Source organism: Schistocerca nitens, chromosome 11, assembly GCF_023898315.1.
Source record: "Schistocerca nitens isolate TAMUIC-IGC-003100 chromosome 11, iqSchNite1.1, whole genome shotgun sequence".
Classification (NCBI taxonomy): domain Eukaryota; kingdom Metazoa; phylum Arthropoda; class Insecta; order Orthoptera; family Acrididae; genus Schistocerca; species Schistocerca nitens.
The window spans coordinates 121,027,904-121,050,902 of record NC_064624.1 but is presented as its reverse complement, the minus strand read 5'-3'; the positions used below and the strand labels follow the sequence as shown (position 1 = coordinate 121,050,902).

Sequence of the window (22,999 nt, the reverse complement as noted above, 5' to 3'; positions counted from 1 at the left end):
CCATACTGTCAGCAAGAGAAGGTATTGAATTATTTGTTGCGTTCATAGATTTTACGTACGACCAAAATTTTTTGGGGTTATTTTTAGATTGGTTCAAATGGCTCTGAGCACTATGGGACTTCACATCTGAGCCGGCCGCAGTGGCCATGCGGTTCTAGGCGCTACAGTCTGGAACCGCGCGACCGCTGCGATCGCAGGTTCGAATCCTGCCTCGGGCATGGATGTGTGTGATGTCCTTAGGTTAGTTAGGTTTAAGTAGTTCTAAGTTCTAGGGGACTGATGACCTCAGATGCTAAGTCCCATAGTGCTCAGAGCCATTTTTAAATTTCGATTTCGCGATAGGTCGCACAAAAATGAAGGCTGTAAATTCAACTAAATACTTAGGGATTACAATCACAAATAACCTAAATTGGGACGATAACGTATATAACGTTATGGGTAGGGCCAACCAAAGACTGCGATTCATTGGCAGAACACTTAGAAGGTGCAACAGGTCTAGTAAAGAGACGGCTTACACCACGCTTGTTCTCCCTATTCTGGAGTATTGCTGTGTGGTGTGGGATCCGAATCAGGTGGGACTGACGGATGACATCAAGAAAGTACAAAGAAGGGCAGCTCATTTTGTATTATCGCGAAATTGGGGAGATAGTGTCACAGATATCATACGTGAATTAGAGTGGCAATCATTTTTCGTTGTGACGGGATCTTCTCATGAAATTCCAATCGCCAGTTTTCTCCTCCGATTGAGAAAACATTGTGTTGGCACCCACCTACACAGGGAGAAATGATCATCACGATAAAATAAGAGAAATCAGGGCTCGCACAGAAAAATTTAAGTGCTCGTTTTTCCCGCGCGCTGTTCGAGAGTGGAACGGTAGAGAGACAGCTTGAAGGTGGTTCATTCAACCCTCTGCCAGGCACTTTATTGTGAACAGCAGAGTAACCACGTAGATGTAGACGTAGATATTGTTGCACGGACTTTCAATGTCTTGACGAGTCCGTGCCACGTCGAGTTGCAGCGATATGCTGGCAAAAGCAGATCCGACACGATACCAGGAGGTATCCCAGGATTTCTTTCACTTCAGTGTAGTGTGGGAGGGCTTGCGGTCACATTTGGTGTTTCTGGAGGGTAAAACAACCACTGACCACTACACATTGTGAAAGGGTACAGTACCGCCTGACACTGAAAATAGGTACAACATACTTCATTATTCTTGTCAGAACAACACATTTTTTTGGTAAAAATAACTCAATTTCAATTAATACAGCGAAGCCGGATACCAGTGTGGGAAAGAATGACTATTTATTTAATTGACACATGTGCACTCCCACAAAGTAAATCCCTACATCCAGTTTGGTGAGATCTGTGAAATGAATGAATGTATGGTCGTCTGCTAACCGCAGATAGTGAATGTGGATATATAATCATCTTTGAGTCTATCCTTTGGCCACCTTTAGTGGGACCAAAGAGATGAAATTTACCTGAGCTTTGAGCGCTTGAAATGTGGCTGACCAATACGGAAGCAAGGTGCTTCTCCCACTTCGACAGAGGTGCGAGAGGACCTGAAGGACGGCCATGTTTCAGCACTCTGCCGCTGGATCTTGTGCTGTTAAGACCTGTCTTAGGTGTGCTCTGTAATGACGAAAGAGTGGAGACATGGTATGCATGTGGAATACTTAAGAGTAGTTTGAAATAATAATTTCTCTATTTCAGGAACTTTTGTGGGGAGAATTAAATGTCAGGCACGTAATATTAATGGGATCGTAGTAATCTTTGGAAGTGACCAACGGTCACAATGAAACCACGTGTAGCAATAAGTTGAAATACTTCCGTGTGCTTAAGTTAAGCTGAATTACCAGCGTGTGTACAATAAGTTGAAATATTTAAGAAATAGCGTGTGTACCATAAGTTGAAATATTTAAGAAATGGCGTGTGCAGGACTTGAAATTAGAGACGAGTACTTCCACGTGGTGAGTACTGTGTGAGTCTCAATCTGTGTATGAGACAAAGGATAAAGAGAAGTACTCGTCCATGGTATCAGTTGAGGACTCGCGTGTGTGATGAATATGTTCTTAATATTACTTTGCGTGATATGTTTCCGTGTGACGCTTGATTCAAACTCAGAGAGAAGCAAGGTGAGTCAGCCGTCTATCCAGCAACGCCACTTGGCTTGCATTGCACAGGAAGACGTGCATATATCGTCCAGAGTTCGTAGTAGGAAAGAAAAGTTACGAAGTGGGGCAGTGTCGTGTGAAACTGGAATGAATTTTAATTGAAGTGGGAAAGCTGAAGGTGATGGGATTATAACGTTGTGACTATTCCTTGTTTTGTATTGTTTGTTGCCGGTTTGATGTATTTCATGAAATTTAAGTATGTGTGGTTTGCATGGGAGAGTAGCAAGGTAGTTTCAGAGGTAGTGGGTTATGCTTGTTCCTTCTGTACTGCTCGGTCTGGAGGAAAGTTTTGTGATGATGATTGTGAGAGTCGAAGTGTGAGATATAAAAAAAAAAGATCCACCATCCTATCCAGAAAGTGCACTGTAGCGTTATATAATTACGAGACCATAATATAGAGATTCACCAATGTAAAGCCATGCCCACTGGGCGGAATTTCTCATGTGTTATTGTTGAAGGTTATGGAATGTGTGTGTTTAGGTTAGAGAATTTATCGGAATAAATAAGATATTGAAAAGAAAAAGATTGGTGGACTTTTCCTTCGAATTGTATGTTGTCATGATGTCCCGAATTTATAATGTGTGCGCCATTCATATTCAGTGCGGTGGCCACGTGTTGACAAAAGCCGTTAAATAAAAGAAAAAAAGAAAACGTGGTATTGCCAGTGCGTAGTGTACAGTCAGAGTTCTGTAAATTACTGATAGTCAGATGTGCGTTTCCGTTGCGTATTATTCATACAGGAGGATAATTTGTAACTTAATTGTGAGTACTAGAGTTCGTGTTACTCGATAAATAAGAATGAATCCACTCGCTTGGCAGACCACTCATCTTGCAGGCCTCACTGCTTGATGCCACAGTATGAGCAAGGCATGTGGGTGCCTCTCAATTGGACGGGCTGTTGGCCCCGTGTTACTGCCGTATCTTCGACAGGATCGTGGTGCGCTTTTCTAGCAGGACAATGCACGTCCGGATACAGTTACTGCAACGGAATAAGCTGTTCGTGTTCCAAAGGAACGCCTCTGGCCAGGAAGACGACCACGTTCTCGGCAACTGAACATGTATGACGAAGAGGGAACTTACTTGTTCTCCAGAAGCATTTCCGAACTGCACATCAAAAGGCTCAAGATTCTTGGTACAGTCGGTTGCAGGACAACGTCCGGCATCTTTACGAGCGTTTGCATGTACGGACATCGCCAAGTGTGTTGCGTACCCTCCCTGCCTGCACCGGCGGAGTGTGGGCTGACAGGCAGCGGTCGGCCGGTGGAACAGATAGACCCGTAGCGCGGACCCTACTGTCCATCCATCAGCCACGCACAGGCCAACAGCTTGGGGCCTTTAAGGGGCTCCGGAAAGGCTCAAAATCATGAAAAGTTCAATTTTTACTTTTTTGCGTTTTCTGAATCTGCAGACTATTACCTTTTAATAGATACATAATTTATTCAATTCCGAAGACTCCAACTATTTTTAAATTTTTTTTGAAATGTGTTCTACATGGGCGTGACCTACTGTGGCGCTGTTGAACTGCTGTCAAATGGTGTTATTATTAACGTCCGTGTTCATCAGGTACATTTTAGTGATGTGAGATAAAGTATGTGTTGTGGCTAACCTGTGATGGTTCAATATATATCGCTGGTGTGATTGTCGATTGTTTCATGTTTATTTACTCTGTCGTTATCTCGAAAATATTCGTAATTAATTCTGTTTCTTGAGTCTCTGTTTTGTTGAAGTATAATAATGAGTAAAAGTAAAGTTATTAGAAATCCTCTGAAGGCTTTTAAGAAAAGGAGAAATGTTGCAAAGCCAAAGGTATGTGTTATTACTGTAAACAATAAAGACGATGAAAATCCCCAACATAGCTTGTGTCCCAAAGAAGAAGAGAGTTGGTGTAAATATAACAAAGGATTGCTAACTGGTGAAGTGTACACTCATAAGCATAGTCTGCCTCATGCAATAATGGAGGTGATAAAACCTATTTTCAGAGACTTAGCAGCACCTGAACTGTTGAAAAAGTGTATTCACGGAAAAACTCAAAACCCCAATGAAAGTGTAAATAGTGTTATATGGTCGAGAATCCCCAAGACTGTATTTGTTGGAATAGAAGCACTTCACTTTGGTGTGTATGATGCTGTTGCGACTTTCAATGATGGCAACATTGTAAGGTGCAAGGTATTTAGAAATATGGGAATGAAGACAGGTTCTAACACGGTACGAGCGATGCTTGCTTTAGACAAGGAACGCCTTCGGGCTGCAGACAGGGCTGTAAAGAGTCTAGAAATACAAGCAAGAGTAAACAGGAGGAGGAACAAGAGGAAGCTGGAGGAGGAGTTTGCAGAGGATGAAGATAATCCATCCTATGGACCTGGAATGCACTAAAAAGTTAATCCAATCTTTGTCGCTCGATTCCCAAAACTTTTATTTTCTCATACTAATTACATGTTTTCTAAGGATCTTCCAAACATATTTGTTTCAAACTTTCAGTAAATGTTACACAGTACCTTCTGCATAATTTAACACAGCCTTTTTCCAAAAAACTGTATATTTTTGAATATATAAATAAAAATTGCAAAAAAATGTTGTGAATTTTCATTACAATTGAAAAAAATCATCTTTAATAACTGAACTAAAATTTTGTAAAATCCCTGTGTTAAGTTGTAGCCCATATTCCAATAAATAATCTGTAAAAAGTTCAACTTCCTACCTCAAATACTTTGTGAGGAAAGATGTAATTTATAAGCGTTATTTTAACATTGCAAGTATAGGGCGTTCCGGAGCCCCTTCATCCTTTCACTGATGTGGATATGTACACAAGTCCTGATACGCTGTTCCCCAAGTGAAGTGGACGTGTATACGTGCAGTGGACGTGCATGGGTTTGGAAAAAAGACGGTCGTGTGAAACCCAGCTCGTGCTATTCGTCCACGAGACTCAGAGAGCCATAGACACGGGTTCCCAGGTAGATGCCGTGTTTCTTGACTTACGCAAGGCGTTCGATACAGTTCCCCACAGTCGTTTAATGAACAAAGTAAGAGCATATGGACTATCAGACCAATTGTGTGATTGGTTTGAAGAGTTACTTGATAACAGAACGCAACATGTCATTCTCAATGGAGAGAAGTCTTCCGAAGTAACAGTGATTTCAGGTGTGCCACAGGGGAGTGTCTTAGGACCGTTGCTATTCACAATATACATAAATGACCTTGTGGATAATATCGGAAGTTCACTGAGGCTTTTTGCGGGTGATGCTGTAGTATATCGAGAGGTTGTGACAATGTAAAATTTTACTGAAATGCAGGAGGATCTGCAGCGAATTGACGCATGGTGCAGGGAATCGCAATTGAATCTCAATGTAGACAAGTGTAATGTGCTGCGAATACATAGAAAGATAGACCCCTTATCATTTAGCTACAATATAGCAGGTCAGCAACTGGAAGCAGTTAATTCCATAAATTATCTGGGAGTACGCATTAGGAGTGGTTTAAAATGGAATGACCATATAAAATTAATCGTCGGTAAAGCAGATGCCAGACTGAGATTCATTGGAAGAATCCTAAGGAAATGCAATCCGAAAACAAAGGAAGTAGGTTACAGTACACTTCTTCGCCCTCTGCTCGAATACTGCTCACCGGTGTGGGATCCGTACCAGATAGGGTTGATAGAAGAGATAGAGAAGATCCAACGGAGAGCAGCGCGCTTCGTTACGGGATCATTTAGTAATCGCGAAAGCGTTACGGAGATGACAGATAAACTCCAGTGGAAGACTCTGCAAGAGAGACGCTCAGTGGCTCGGTACGGGCTTTTGTTAAAGTTTCGAGAACATACCTTCACCGAAGAGTCAAGCAGTATATTGTTCCCTCCTACGTATATCTCGCGAAGAGACCATGAGGATAAAATCAGAGAGATTAGAGCCCGCACAGAAGCATACCGACAATCCTTCTTTCCACGAACAATACGAGACTGGAATAGAAGGGAGAACCGATAGAGGTACGCAGCGTACCCTCCGCCACACACCGTCAGGTGGCTTGCGGAGTATGGATGTAGATGTATACGTGCAGTGCACGTGTATACGTGCGCCGCTTGTGTTTTCCTTCACTGCTGTGGACACCTATATGCGATCTGAGGCAGCAACGAGCGGTCGAGTTACTTCTGTATCTCGGACAATAAAAAAGTTTTGAGTATTTACCAATCAACGCATGTCCCTCATTGCATGCTCTCATTTGCAGAAAACCTGTGACATATGGAATCATTTATGCGAAAGGGCGATTGTTATGGCTACACTATTCTCTATGTTCGTCGCGTGCGACCGTGCATCACATATAAAACCAAATAACTCGAGAACGAAATGAGATATCGTTCTGCTCTGAATTTCAAATAAAATTTTGTTATCTCAACTACATTTCATTTTGTGTAATGTATGAGCCAAAAGCAACCATACATAAAGTTCACGCAGTGTGTTGTCACCTCTGCCAAATCTTTAAAATTTCCTAAAGGTAACTGGACGTAATACGAGGAAAAAAAAAAAATCAAACTTTTTCACCTAATAGTTTTCGAAAAATCGGACGATGAGTCTTTCATATCGGCCTGGTTGCCTTCTCACAGCACAGGCTCCAGCACTTCCCGAGCAGTATTGCCATAATAAAAGCCGCTCTCAGCACGGAATGTACACACATCAAAAAAAAGTTTCGCATCATCCCGGTTCCCAGACGTTGTATCACAGTCCATTTGACTGTTCAGAGATGTCAGTAAACCTGCCGAAAGATGAAACAACCACGCATGAGCAGCGCCTATTAGACGGAGGGGGTCCGACAGCCGATCAGTTCCAGTCATTCCACCTGGAAGGAGGTACACGGCTCGTGTTGTCTGTAGTTCAACCGTGCCTAGACGGTCGATACCGCGGTTCGATCGCGTCCGTATTGTTACTTTATGCCAGGAAGGGCTCTCAACAAGGGAAGTGTCCAGCCGTCTCGGAGTGAACCAAAGCGATGTTGTTCGGACATGGAGGAGATACAGAGAGACAGGAACTGTCGATGAGACGCCCAAGGGCTACTACTGCAGTGGATGACCGCTACATACGGATTACGGCTCGGAGGAACCCTGACAGCAACGCCACCATGTTGAATAATGCTTTTCGTGCGACCACAGGACGTCGTCTTACGACTCAAACTGTGCGCAATAGGCTGCATGATGCACAACTTCACTCCCGAAGTTCATGGCGAGGTCCATCTTTGCAACCACGACACCGTACAGCGCAGTACAGATGCGCCCAACAACATGCCGAATGGACCGCTCAGGATTGGCATCACGTTCTCTGCACTGATGAGTGTCGCATATGCCTTCAACCAGACAATCGTCGGAGATGTGTTTGGAGGCGACCCGGTCAGTCTGAACGCCTTAGACACACTGTCCAGCGAGTGCAGCAAGGTGGAGGTTCCCTGCTGTTTTGGGGTGGCGTTATGTGGGGCCGACGCACGCTACTGCTGGACACGAAAGGTGCCGTAACGGCTGTACGATACGTGAATGCCGTCCTCCGACCGATAGTGCAACCATATCGGCAGCATATTGCGAGGTATTCGTTTCATCGACGACAATTCGCGCCCCCATCGTGAATTCCTTCAGGATAACGACATCGCTCGACTAGACTGGCCAGCATCTTCTCCGAACACGAACCCTATCGAACGGCAGTGTTATGGGACCATTGCTTTTCACAATATATATAAATGACCTAGTAGATAGTGTCGGAAGTTCCATGCGGCTTTTCGCAGATGATGCTGTAGTATACAGAGAAGTTGCAGCATTAGAAAATTGTAGCGAAATGCAGGAAGATCTGCAGCGGATAGGCACTTGGTGCAGGGAGTGGCAACTGTCCCTTAACATAGACAAATGTAATGTATTGCGAATACATAGAAAGAAGGATCCTTTATTGTATGATTATATGATAGCGGAACAAACACTGGTAGCAGTTACTTCTGTAAAATATCTGGGAGTATGCGTGCGGAACGATTTGAAGTGGAATGATCATATAAAATTAATTGTTGGTAAGGCGGGTACCAGGTTGAGATTCATTGGGAGAGTGCTTAGAAAATGTAGTCCATCAACAAAGGAGGTGGCTTACAAAACACTCGTTCGACCTATACTTGAGTATTGCTCATCGGTGTGGGATCCGTACCAGATCCGGTTGACGGAGGAGATAGAGAAGATCCAAAGAAGAGCGGCGCGTTTCGTCACAGGGTTATTTGGTAACCGTGATAGCGTTACGGAGATGTTTAGCAAACTCGAGTGGCAGACTGTGCAAGAGAGGCGCTCTGCATCGCGGTGTAGCTTGCTCGCCAGGTTTCGAGAGGGTGCGTTTCTGGATGAGGTATCGAGTATATTGCTTCCCCCTACTTATACCTCCCGAGGAGATCACGAATGTAAAATTAGAGAGATTAGAGCGCGCACGGAGGCTTTCAGACAGTCGTTCTTCCCGCGAACCATACGCGACTGGAACAGGAAAGGGAGGTAATGACAGTGGCACGTAAAGTGCCCTCCGCCACACACCGTTGGGTGGCTTGCGGAGTATGAATGTAGATGTAGATGTAGATTCATTGAAGAGGGATGTTTATGGACGACGTGACCCACCAACCACTCTGAGGGATCTACGCCGAACCACTGCTGAGGAGTTGGACAATCTGGACCAACAGTGCCTTCATGAACTTGTGGATAGTCCGCCACAACGAATACAGACATGCAACAATGCAAGAGGACTTGCTGCAGAGGTACCGGTGTGTACAGCAATCAGGGCCACCACCGCTGAAGGTCTCGCTGTATGATGGTACAACATGCAAAGTGTGGTTTTCATGAGCAATAAAAATGGCGGAAATACTGTTTATGTTAATCTCTATTCCAGTTTTCTGTACAGGATCCGGAACCTTCGGAACGGAGGTGATACAAAACTGTGGGTAGAGCAGTAGTAGGTAGGCAGGCAGTCAGGCAGTCAGGCAGTCCCACCTGGCGCGGAGGCGGCCGTGGTCTTGTAGCGGCCCGCCTCGCCCTCGGCGCCGGACAGCGGGTTCTCGTAGCGCGGGCCGCCCCCGCCGCCCCCGACGCTGCCGCCCCCGCCGCTGCTCTGCTCGGCGCTGGCGGACTCCTCCCCCGCCAGGTAGCGCCTCGTCCGCGCCCTGGCCGGCGACAGCGGCACCAGCTCCACAAAGACGCTGGCGGCGGCGGCGGCAGACCGACCAGGCACCAAGTACACCAGCGCATCTGCAACACCGCCAAGAAGGCCACACGTAAACAACTTGCGCGGGGAAAAAATTGTCCGTATACCTCACGGCGGGACACAGTACTGGAAACCGGTTTGAGAAACCTGCCTGCAAATGTACAGGTTAATCAGGATGTTCTGACCCCCACATACTACACTACTGCCCATTAAAGTCGCTTCACCAAGAAGAAATGCAGATGATAAACGGTTATTCATTGGAAAAATATATTATACTAGAACTGACATGTGATAACATTTACACTCAATTTCGGTGCATATATCCTCAGAAATCAGTACCCAGAACAACCACCTCTGGCCATAATAACGGTCTTGGTACGCCTGGGCATTGCGTCAAACAGAGCTCGGATGGCGTGTACAGGTACAGCTGCCCATGCAGCTTCAACACGATACCACAGTTCCTCAAGAGTAGTGACTGGCGTATTGTGACGAGCCAGTTGCTCGGTCACCGTCGACCAGATGTTTTCCATTGGTGAGAGATCTGGAGAATGTGCTGGCCAGGGCAGCAGTCGCACATTTTCTGTATCGAGAAAGGCCCGTACACGACCTGCAACATGCGGTCGTGCATTATCCTGCTGAAATGTAGGGTTTCGCAGGGATCGAATGTAGGGTAGAGCCACGGGTCGTAACACATCTGAAATGTAACGTCCACTGTTCAAAGCGACGTCAATGCGAACAAGAGGTGACCGAGACGTGTAACCAATGGCACCCCATACCATGACGCCGGATGATACGCCAGTATGGCGTGACGAATACACGCTTCCAATGTGCGTTCACCGCGACGTCGCCAAACACAGATGCGACCATCGTGATGCTGTAAACAGAACCTGGATTCATCGGAAGAAATGACGTTTTATCATTCGTGCACCCAGGTTCGTCGTCGAGTACACCATCTCAGGCCCTCCTGTCTGTGATGCAGCGTCAAGGGTAAACGCAGCCACGGTCTCCGAGCTGATAGTCCGTGCTGCTGCAAACAGCGTCAGACTGTTCGTGCAGATGGTTGTTGTCTTGCAAACGTCCCTATCTGTTGACTCAGGGTTCGAGACGTGGCTGCACGATCCTTTACAGCCATGCGGATAAGATGCCTGTGATCTCTACTACTAGTGATACAAGGCCGTTGGGATCCAGCACGGCGTTCTGTATTACCCTCCTGAACCCACCGATTCCATACTCTGCTAACAGTCATTGGATCTCGACCAACGCGAGCAGCAATGTCGCGATACGCTAAATCGCAATCGCGATAGGCTACAATCCGACCTTTATCAAAGTCGGAAACGTGACGGTACGCATTTCTCCTCCTTACACGAGGCATCACAACAACGTTTCACCAGGCAACGCCGGTCAATTGCTATTTGTGTATGAGAAATCGGTTGGAAACTTTCCTCCGGTCAGCACGTTGTAGGTGTCGCCACCGGCGCCAACCTTGTGTGAATGCTCTGAAAAGCTAATCATTTGCATATCACAGCATCTTCTTCGTGTCGGTTAAATTTCGCGTCTGTAGATCGTCATTTTCGTGGTGTAGTAATTTTAATGGCCAGTAGTGTAACATTGTGAGTATTTAACTTTCCACTTAGATGAATGGTAGCCAAGAGGAGGGGTCACTTTTTTCCCCCCTAAAACAGTCATGAAAAATGCTTCGTGAATCAGTTACTTATAGTGCAGCTTTGAATTCCCCAACCTAATACTGGTTACCATTTTCTGTTTCCGAGCAAATGATCACTTCAAAGCATGTGTAGAAATGGCAGCCCATTCTTCCTCAAGAGTGCAAAACAGACAGACGCTGGGATCTGAAGTCTACGTTCTGACTCTTCGCACATGCGTTCCATTGTCTTCCGACCGGGACTCTGGAAGGCCAGTTCATTTCAGGAATGTGACTGTCAACAAACTGTTGTCTCGCAGTTGCTACTTTATGACAGGATGCACTGTGAAACTTTTGTCAACTTCTACGGTGTGTTCAAAAAGTCTCTCCGAAGTGCCGTATGATTATTCGCCTGCCTGGGTTACTTCCCTTGAAGTGGACTCTCCCAACATTCCACTGTTTCGTTTATCTCAGCCAGAGTCAGTAGTATCGTTGGTTTGTGTCGTTACGTGTTGACGTGGACGTTCAAGTTTAGCTCCTTTGTTCGTTTGTTCCGTTTATGTCAGTGTTAAAATGCTAACCAATGAAGAACGTGTGTTTTTAGTCGAACAAGTGTTCAAAGCTGGCGGTAAATACCAGTTTCAGTTCGTCAAACATTTAATTCAGTTTTCCCGGAGACAACACTCCCACATCGCGATACTGTGCGAGATTTGAGTAATAAATTTCTAAGTAAGGGTTCAGTGACAGGTGCACCGAGAAGTGATCGTCCTAGCGTTTTGTCTGAGGATAAACTACTCGATATTTCCGATAAAACGTCCACGAGTCCGAACAAGTCAGTAAGAAAACTCGACCAGGAAATCGATGTTAGTGTCGGAACGGCCCACACAGCTGTAAGGAAAAAATTAGAACTTTCCCCATACAAAGTGACAGTCGTGCAAAAACTGAAAAATACTGATCATGGTAAGAGATTGCATTATTGTCAATGGTTCAAAAATTTCGTTCAACAAATTGGAAGAAATATTCATAATGAAACGTTTTTCACTGATGAGGCGTGGTTTCATTTGTCCGGGTACATGAGCACGCAAAATTCTCGTATGTGGAGTACAGCAAATCCATTGTGTATTCATGACGAACCACTTCATTCTGTGAAAATAGGAGTTTGGATTGCAGTTTCTAGACGTCGGATTGTGGGTCCCATATTTTTCAACGAAACAATAAACGCACTACGATACTGCAGTGATATTCTGTACCCATTCATAGGAGAACTTGTGTTAAGTGAAATACTGAACGGGTATTTTCAACAAGATGGTGCAACCGCGCATACAGCTCGCGTTTCAGTGTCACTGCTTGCTGATGTTTTTGGTGATGGCATAATTTCACAGGGACTTTGGCCTCCACGATCGCCTGACCTAACACCGCCTGACTTTCTTCTGAGGTGCAGCGAAAGGAACTGTCTATAAAAACCGTCCAAAATCCATCGATGAATTGAAAACTGCAGTATCCACTTTCACTGTTCGGGTACAGTTTGTGTTTGGAAACATGATTACACGAATTGAATTGTGTATTCAACAAAAGGGGAGGGGAGGGGGAGACCCTTTCAACATTTAATGTGAAAATTTGTAATTAAAAATGAGTATTCAAATTAATACCTTTTATTTCACTGAGTTTCATTTCGGTATACTCACTGCGGCATACGGTACGCTAGCCTAACAATCATACGGCATTGGGGAGAAACTTTTTGATCGCCCCGTACTTTCTTACATGCTTAACATGAAAAATCAACTAATTTGTAAAGTAATCAAAAGTCTGAAGCTGTTTCATCCATAGGAGATCCATTCCTCAAAGAATTGGTGATTTAGTGGCTACTTCTAAAATTTTGTCGCCATCCGTTTCTGGTGTCGCTACGCAATATCTGAATAGCGCCAGCCGGCCGGAGTGGCCGTGCGGTTCTGGGCGCTACAGTCTGGAACCGAGCGACCGCTACGGTCGCAGGTTCGAATCCTGCCTCGGGCATGGATGTGTGTGATGTCCTTAGGTTAGTTAGGTTTAAGTAGTTCTAAGTTCTAGGGGACTAATGACCTCAGAAGTTGAGTCGCATAGTGCTCAGAGCCATTTGCACCACTTTGAATAGCGCCCACCCTGCGCTCCTTTATGGGAACCTCCGAGACCTCTAGGCAGAAATGGCTGTTATCACTGACAGTTTTCTTCTATATAGTTTTTTCTCCTCCACGCCATTTTGACCCGATTGTTAAAACCGCTCAAATTAACCCCTTTCAAAAATAATCGATTTCCGACTTTTCATTCATGTTATTTTCTGTAATTAGTGTTATTTTCTGTAGTAAACGTAGAAACCCTACAAGAATTGAAAAATTGTGGCTCTCTCAGTTTCAACAGATATACAATCAAAATACTAAATTGAACAAGCTAATAGAAGACTGGTTAGTCTGCCAACCGTTCGCTGCTTTTCTCGAAAAGTGATAAGTTGTTAAATACTACAAAATAATCACCAGTTTTCTTATGTTGATTCGAAGTTTTTGAATCTCCTCTCAAAAATCGTATTGTAGTCGGGGGTCGTACCACTGTTGTGGCATTACGAATAGCCAGTGTTAAAGTGTGAAAACTGAAGTTGAAGGCCTATACTTTTCGTGTTAAGTCGTCCGTTTTCGAGGGCTACAAGCAGATGGAGACCTATTATGTAGACAGAAGCGGCACATCAACTACAACGCACTTTTGTTTTATACTTTGAATGAACCGTTTTTAATTTATTACTGTTACCCTTAAGTTCTTTTCTTTTAATTATGTTGCAGAAATGACAGGAAAATCTCTAATCTTTTAAAACAAATTAAGAATTGTACTCTACTGCTACGTCAGTTGACAGAAACATTTGCAGACTGGGGTTGGTGCTATTCTGCAAGACGACGGGTGTCAGGCGTACAGACCAGGGCGCACCTGAAGCCACGAGACACGGCAACACGGACACTGTCTCAGCAATGCTGTACCGATTTTTGTGTCAATCTGTTGCTCGTCTCTGTCTGCATTATTAAAATAGCACTGATCGCATTTCTATAATAATGCAATCAAATCAATGGACCTTTTACGAACAAAATATACACCTTTTTAAAAAAAGATTTTGGGTTCAAATGGCTCTGAGCACTATGCGACTTAACTTCAGAGGTTATCAGTCGCCTAGAACTTACAGGGGAACCTCCCCATCGCACCCCCCCTCAGATTTAGTTATAAGTTGGCACAGTGGATAGGCCTTCAAAAAAAGAACACAGATCAATTGAGAAAACAGGAAGAAGTTGTGTGGAACTGTGAAAAAATAAGCAAAATATACAAACTGAGTAGTTCATGGGAAGGTATGCAACATCAAGGACACTGGGAACGCAGGAGCGTTGTGGTCTCGTGGTAACGTGAGCAGCTGCGGAACGAAAGGTCCTTGGTTCAAATCTGCCATCGAGTGAAAAGTTTAATTTTTTTATTTTCAGTTTATGTGACAAACTCTTATGTTTTCGTCACTTTTTTGGGAGTGATCATCACATCCACAAGAAAACCTAAATCGGGCAAGGTAGAAGAATCTTTTTACCCATTCGCCAAGTGTGCAAGTTAGGTGGGTCGACAACATATTCCTATCGTGTGACGCACATGCCGTCACCAGTGTCGTATAGAATATATCAGATGTGTTTTCCTGTGGAGGAATCGGTTGACCTATGACCTTGCGATCAAATGTTTTTGGTTCCCATTCGTGGGGCACGTCCTTTCGTCTACTAATCGCACGGTTTTGCGGTGCGGTCGCAAAACACAGACACTAAACTTATTACAGTGAACAGAGACGTCAATGAACGAACGGACAGATAATAACTATGCAAAAATAAACAAAGTAAAATTTTCACTCGAGGGAAGATTTGAACCAAGGACCTCTCGTTCTGCAGCTGCTCACGCTACCACGGGACCACGGCGCTCCTGAGCTCACATTGTCATGATGTTGCCTATGTGGCGCATGGACTACTCAGTTTGTATACTTTGCTTATTTTTTCATAGTTCCACACAACTTCTTCCCGTTTTCTCAATTGATCTGTGTTCAGTTTATCAAGGCCTATCCACTTTGCCAACTTATAACTAAATGTGAGGGGGGTGCGATGGGGAGGTTCCCTTGTTAGAACTACTTAAACCTAACTAACCTAAGGACATCACACACATCCATGCCCGAGGCAGGATTCGAACCTGCGACCGTAGCGGTCGCTCGGCTCCAGAGTGAAGCGCCTAGAACCGCACGGCCACACCGGCCGGCAAAAAAAGGTTTTAATTAAAAAGGAAAGCATTTAGCATTGCTGTTATGGCTCATGGAAATTTCGTTTTTTACTCAATTAGCAAAAAAATAAAAAATCTGTTATAACAAAGACCGAATTAATACCCAAAAAACGGCGGTAATTCAGAACTAGAATAAAGATATCTGTTTTAACTAGGGCTACTAATATAAGATCGATATCTAAATGGCAATATCGAGTTTCGATATTTTTATTTCATACTTTATTTGTCAGTCTTTCGAAGATATTTAAAGTTGTTCTTTTGAACTTGCAACAGAACACAATTTTACTTTCGCTGTGTGAAAGAGTCTCACTACTTTTTGATCTCTCTTCACGTCGACTCTCTTTGACTGCGTGAAGCAAGTATAGATGGCACATACAAATAATCCGATTGCAGTCGCGGCTGGCGGTATGAACGGAATGACAAGATTTCCGATGTGGAGAAATAGCACGTCAGTTGCGTTAGAAAACTGATTTTTAATGAAAGTAATGTGCTGTTTCTTCACATCGTCATTCTTCAAAAACAGTTGCTAAAAATGCTAAATAAAAATCTAAAGGAGAAGACTGATCTTTACAGTGGGCGGGGGGGAGATGCTGAGCCCGCAGCTCGTGGTCGTGCGGTAGCGCTCTCGCTTCCCACGCCCGGGTTCCCGGGTTAGATTCCCGGCGGGGTCAGGGATTTTCTCTGCCTCGTGATGACTGGGTGTTGTGTGATGTCCTTAGTTAGGTTTAAGTAGTTCTAAGTTCTAGGGGACTGATGACCTGAGATGTTAAGTCCCATAGTGCTCAGAACCATTTGAACCATTTGAACCATTTTTTGGAGATGCTGACGTAATCGGCACTCTGTCGTGCCAACAGAAAGGCAACGTTTAGCTCCACCACGCAATTTTGACACTACAAATCCTAGGTCGCTGGCGGTTGCAGAAATGAAGAAAACGGGGAAGTCGACACGAAGCGTCCCGGCCAAATCCGGTAAGTGACGAAAGCGAACGACGGACCTATCAGACGCCTTTTACTGTGCCACTTACCATGCAGTTAACAATGCCAGCAACGCGATTATCGCCAAGCGTAAACGTGATTGGTTTTCGTTTCAGTTCTAGCTCTAAGGGGGATAGGCAGACTGGTAGCTTGTTGATTTACAGAATATCTAATAATAAATCAATACTTAAATATACAGATCTAAAACCGGCAGTATATTACAATGTCCAGCCAATATTCTTTTTTGGCCAGTACGTCGATATCTTTCGCGTCGATAGATTGGTAACTTTTTCTATATTTCGAGGGCTAATAATGATAATTTTTTAAACATCGATATTTTAGGTTCTTCTTCTGTAGTGGTCAATCCAAGGATTGGTTTGCAACAGCTACAATGGCAGCTTGTCTCTATTCTCTCCGTCTTTCAGCTTTTCTCTTCATTTCTTTATAGGTGTTACATCCCACATCTTTCACGATTTGATCCGTGTACCTCAGCCGTGGTCTTCCTCTTGGTCTTTTTCCCTCTACATATCCCTCTGATTGTGTTCAGGGGTGCTTTACGTCTTAATAGAAGGCCTGTAAATTGCACTCTTCTTTTAACAGTGAAACTCCAGAAGCTTCTCTTCTCATCTGCTCTTTCCAGAACCACTTCGTTTGTGACCTTGTAGATACATTTTATTTTGAGCATGCATCTATAGCACCACACTTCAAAAGAATTTAGCTTCAGGTCTTCTTCTGTCCCGAGAGTCCACGTTTCACACCAACAGCATGCCACACTCTACACACACATGATTTCAAAAATCTTTTCCTGATTTCAAGGCAGATGCTCTTAGATGTTAAGATGTTTTTCTTCTTGTTAAAACAGCTAGCTTGAACCATTCTACTTCTCACTTCTGCCTTGCTCCTTCCATCGATGATACTACTGCCCAGGTAAGTAAATTTATCAATTTGTTCAAGCAGTTCATTGCCTACATGAACTTGGACTTTCACCTGATCTTTTTTGTCGCATGCCATTACTTTTGTTTTTGCTTTATTAATTCTCATATTATATTCTTCACCCATAACTTTATCCATTCTATTCAGTAGGACTACAAGATCTTCTTCACTTTCAGCCAGGACAGCTATATCATCGGCATATCTTATCATATCTATTCGTTGGCCATGAATTACTACACCTGTCTGTGAATTTTCCTTTACTGTTTTCAGCGCCTCTTCAATGTATAGGTTAAAGATAACAGGGGATAGTGCGCAACCTTGTCGGGACACCTTTCCGTATCTGCGCCTCTTCTTGTTTTGTCCGTCCACGGATAACTGCTGTCTCGTTTTGGTACAGGTTCCATATCATTTTTCTATCTTTATAGTCTATTCTTTTGAGTACCTCAAACATCTTACCCCATCTAACTATCAAAGGCTTTCTCTACATCTACGGAAGCTATGTATGTTAAGTTCTTACCTAGTCGTTTTCTATTATTAGTTTTAGAGCAAATATTGCTTCTCTGGTTGCTCTACCTTTCCGGAATCCAAACTGGTCTTCGGAGAGTCTAGCTTCGGCTTTCTGTTATATGCGTTTTAGGATAATTGAGGTTACTATTTTAGAGGCGTGAGTAACTAGGCCGAGCGTCCTATAATTTTCACATCTTATAGCATTTGCCTTCTTTGGAATGGGGATCATAATGTTTTTCTCAAAGTCCGTAGGAATTTTATCCTGCTCGTACACCGAGCGAGGTGGCGAGGTGGCGCAGTGGTTACACACTGGACTCGCATTCGGGAGGACGACGGTTCAATCCCGCGTCCGGCCATCCTGATTTAGGTTTTCCGTGATTTCCCTAAATCGCTCCAGGCAAATGCCGGGATGGTTCCTTTGAAAGGGCACGGCCGACTTCCTTCCCCGTCCTTCCCTAATCCGATGACACCGATGAACTCGCTGTTTGGTCTCCTTCCCCAAAACAACCAACCAACAAACCAACCAACCAACCCTGCTCGTATATGTTGAAAACAAGATTATACAACTCCTGATTCAGTTTTGCTCCTCCAGATTTCAGAAGTTCAGCTGGGACATTGTCTTTACCAGGCGATTTGTCGTTTTAGGTTATCGATGTTTTCAGAATTGTCGACAGTCCTAGTTTTACCCCGACGGTTTTTGCCACAGCTACCTCTGGCGCCTCCCACGGCAACAGTGTGGTTAGCACGTCACGACGCGGCCGATACTGACTCGTCCACAGCACACAACCACAACACTGTGCTGTGACGGGCGGCTGACGCCAACAAAGGCCGCTCTGTTCGCACACGCGGCACGCAACGCAACTGCGCAATTGGCCACTCAGTTCCGCATAAACCCGCGCGCCGCAGCTCCGTCACTTCCTGGGACTTCCGCAACCGGCGTAGCCGCGTCCTTGGGACCACCAGAAAGCGTACACAAAGCACAAAACCCCACATGTGAGTGACTCCCGCGTTCCCTGGGTTAAAAGCCGCAACAGCCTAGGCAGTAGCAACCACAACGGGCGTCAGAGGTCACAAACACTTCCTGTTTTACTTCGCTTTGACCACTTAACGAACGTCTATAAGATGGTACGTTCTTTTCATGGGTCTTCCCTTATTTTCGTCCCAAATGTGGGCTGGAGTACACCTTTTAAAGTCTTGTTGTTGTGGTCTCCAGTCCAGAGACTGGTTTGATGCAGCTCTCCATGCTACTCTATACTGTGCAAGTCTCTTCATCTTTAACAAGGGAACCTCCCCATCGCACCCCCCTCAGATTTAGTTATAAGTTGGCACAGTGGACAGGCCTTGAAAAACTTAACACAGATCAATCGAGAAAACAGGAAAAAGTTGTGTGGAACTATGAAAAAAATAAGCAAAATATACGAACTGAGTAGTCCATGTGCAAGATAGGCAACATCAAGGATAACGTGAGCTCAGGAGTGCCGTGGTTCCGCGGTTAGCGTGAGCAGCTGCGGAACGAGAGGTCCTTGGTTCAAGTCTTCCCTCGAGTGAAAAGTTCAATTTTATATTATCTGTCCGTCCGTCCGTCCGATGCGATCACTTCTTTGGGGTTGATCATCACATCCACAAGAAAACCTAAATCGGGCAAGGTAGAATAATCTTTTTACCCATTCGCCAAGTGTACAAGCTAGGTGGGTCGACAACATATTCCAATCATGTGACGCACATGCCGTCACCAGTGTCGTATAGAATATATCAGACGTGTTTTCCTGTGGAGGAATCGGTTCACCTATGACCTTGCGATCAAATGTTTTCGGTTCCCATTGGAGAGGCACGTCCTTTCGTCTACTAATCGCACGGTTTTGCGGTGCTGTCGCAAAACACAGACACTAAACTTATTACAGTGAACAGAGACGTCAATGAACGAACGGACAGATCATAACTTTGCGAAAATAAAGAAAGTAAACTTTTCATTCGAGGGAAGACTTGAACCGAGGACCTCTCGTTCGGCAGCTGCTCACGCTAACCACGGGGCCACGGCGCTGCTGAGTTCGCACATTCCTTGATGTTGCCTATCTTGCGCATGGACTACTCAGTTTGTATATTATGTTTATTTTTTCCATAGTTCCACACAACTTCTTCCTGTTTTGTCGATTGATCTGTGTTCAGTTTTTCAAGATCTGTCCACTGTGCCAACTTATAACTAAATCTGAGGGGGGTGCGATGGGGAGGTTCCCTTGTAACTACTGCCCACTACATCCTCCTGAATCTGCTTTGTGTATTCCTCTCTGTTTTCTTCTGCGATTTTTACCCCCCCCCCCCCCCCACACACACACACACACTTGCCTCCAATACTAAACTGGCGATCCGTTGATGTTTTAGAATCAATCGATCCCTTCCTTTGGTAAGGCTGTGTCTTGTCTCCCCAGTTCTATTCAGTATCTCCTCACTACTTATGTGATCCACCCATCTAATCATCAGTATTCTTCTGTAGCACCACATTCCAAAAGTTTCTGTTCTCTCCTTCTCTGAACTGTTTATCATTAATGTTTAACTTCCATACATGGCTACACTCCATACAAATACTTTCAGAAAAAACTTCATGACAAATCTATACTCGATCTTAACAAATTTACCGCCTTCAGAAACGCTTTCCTTACCATAGCCAGCCTACACTTTATATCCTCTCTGCTTCGACCATCATCAGTTATTTTGCTCCTAAAATAGCAAAACTCAATTACTACTTCTTATGGGACACCCTCCTCTAACACTACATTTTGTAAATAGAAATAACCGATTCTATGTATATTGTAGATCCTTGTATAGGTGAACATTCTACATCTACATACATACTCCGCAATCCACCATACGGTGCGTGGCGGAGGGTACCTCGTACCACAACTAGCATCATCCCTCCCTGTTCCACTCCCAACATTCTCGGCTTTCTCACTGAAACAAATTTGATTTTCTATACGATGTATTTTGTTTCAGGCTAAAATGTATAAAAAGAAATGTTACGATTGACATGTACTAACGGTTAAAAATTATTCTTGGTTTAGAAATCTTTGAAATTAGCAATTCTGGCATACTTAAAATTCATATTATTAATTGCACAAGCTCACGCTAATTATTAAATTTATTTCTGCATTCATTTATAAAATAATGATGTGGCTTAGTAACAATTCTTCTTTTGTCAGTGAACTATATTATCTCTCTGGAATCTTGTCAGTATCGCAGAATGTAGTAGTAGCAGCAGGCACGTCTCTGATGGAAATGATGTGGGTTTTTTAATTTTGTCTACAACAATGTAATTGATGGGTTCATGAAAATGGAGATTGTCAAATCAGTGTGATGCAGAAGAATGGCATAAAATAAAATCATAGCGACAGATAATACTTCATCATTTTAGTCATCTGGAACCTAACACGTCAAAATTTCAGCCTTAAGACTGTACCCCAAGACGCAAGAATAGGAGCCAACAACAAGACGAGAAAATGAAGATAAGCAAAAAGATTTTATTTTGTGTATCTTACGCATCTCGAAGCTTTTGAAAATAATGAAGACACGATGAGAAATTTAATGGTTGTGTGTGGGAGGGTAAGGTTATATACTTCAAGTGTCACATCTCCTAATTATTGTGTCTTACTGTTTAGAGGCACAAAACGCGTGGGGGTTTTCAGCTCGTTACTAAATGCAAATAAGTAGGAGGCCGAGTTGATAGTAGCTGAGGGAGTCCAGGTTGTAATAATATGCGGTACGGCACACTGTTAGAGAGAAGGATTATTATTCAAGAAACACATAGTACAATTAAATTGCTTATCTTCGGTAGTTTGTAGGACTGCATGAACTAATACAACATATTCTGATGGGCCCCTCCTCAGAAAACCAATGCGACATTACAGAACTGGCTGAGGGCCGCTCATGAAAGTGCGTCTGCCTAGGTTGAAATCTAGCTAAGAAGTGAACGGTTGGTTTGGTTGTTTGAGGTTTAAGGGACCAAACAGCGAGGTCATCAGTCCCTTGTTTCAAATATACTCCATTCTGCTAACGGGACATCTCAGAAAAGTCAGAACAATAAAACGGAAAAAGGGAAAAACGGAAAAGGGCAGTCACATTGTCATTGGTAAAAACAAATGAGGGAAGTCGGCAAGAGAACGAACCCAACACTATGCTGAAGCAGCATAGGCAAGACCACCTGTGACTTAAAAGGTATAACTGCTATAATGCAGAAAATACGTATGGGAATAAAAAGACTAACCAAGCCTGAAAAAAGGGTAAAAAAGAGTAAAAGGGGAAGAAAAGAGGATCTCTGTCAGGGAGGTGAATCGGGAATCTCTAAACACTGCCTACAGTGGGAGACACCCAAACACTCACCGCCCTGCCCCAACACCAGAGAGATTAAAAACCTTAAAACTGAGAATAAAAACCACTCTCCCGGAGGAAACCGAGAACCAGAGAGACCATCCGGGAATCGTCAGCCAACATCAAAGGTAAAGTGTGGGGGAGTCTGGACTTAGTACGCAGAGCCAAAAGAAGGGGGCATTCAACCAAAATGTGGGCCACTGACTGGAAGGCTCCACAACCACATAGCGGGGGTGGCTCATCACGCAAAAGAAAACCATGGGTCAGCCTGGTATGACCAATGCGGAGACGACACAGTGTGGTCGAGTCCTTTCGGGAGAGGCGAAAGGAAGAACGCCATGGGCCTGGTGTCACCTTAATTGCACGAAGTTTATTAGACAGTGGAGTAGCCTCCCAAGAATTGGCCCATGACTGCGCGAAGTGGGATTTGATGTGAAGCCGTAAATCCGCTGCAGGAGGGGTTACAGGAAACGGGGGGTAAGTAACTGCTCCCCCAGCCAAACGATCAGCGAGCTCATTTCCCGGGATACCCACATGGCCAGGGACCCATAGGAAGTCAATGGAACAAGCAGCACGGTGAATATCAGCGAGATGGTCATGGATGGCAGAGACCAAGGGATGGCGCGAAAAACAGCGGTCAATAGCAAGAAGGCCACTCATCGAGTCCGTACATAACAAAACGCGGTTGTGTCGGGATTGTTTAATAAAGGTAAGGGCCCGGGAAATTGCCATCAATTCCGCAGTAAACACCCCACATGTAGGTGGCAGCAGATGATTTTCCGTTCCAACAGAGGACGTGAAGGCATACCCAACATGATCAACAGATTTAGAGCCATCAGTATAAAAAACAACAGCAAACCCTAAACTCCCATAAAATTTTGCGGAAAAAGGAACGAAACACCACCGGG

The 22,999-nt window shown here is 44.2% G+C and overlaps 1 protein-coding gene across 2 annotated transcripts in view; it reads right to left on the bottom strand.

Moving 5' to 3' along the window:
- The window catches only part of LOC126213034 (plexin domain-containing protein 1), a 486,122-nt gene that overhangs the window by 104,837 nt on the left and 358,286 nt on the right, over nt 1-22,999 (bottom strand). Inside the window, exon 2 of one of the 2 annotated variants that reach the window (XM_049940603.1) lies at nt 9,158-9,412. The exons of the other annotated variant lie outside the window; for it this stretch is intronic. Coding sequence (XP_049796560.1) covers nt 9,158-9,412 — 255 coding nt within the window. The remainder of the gene's footprint in view (nt 1-9,157; nt 9,413-22,999) is intronic. 2 annotated transcript variants of the gene reach the window in all.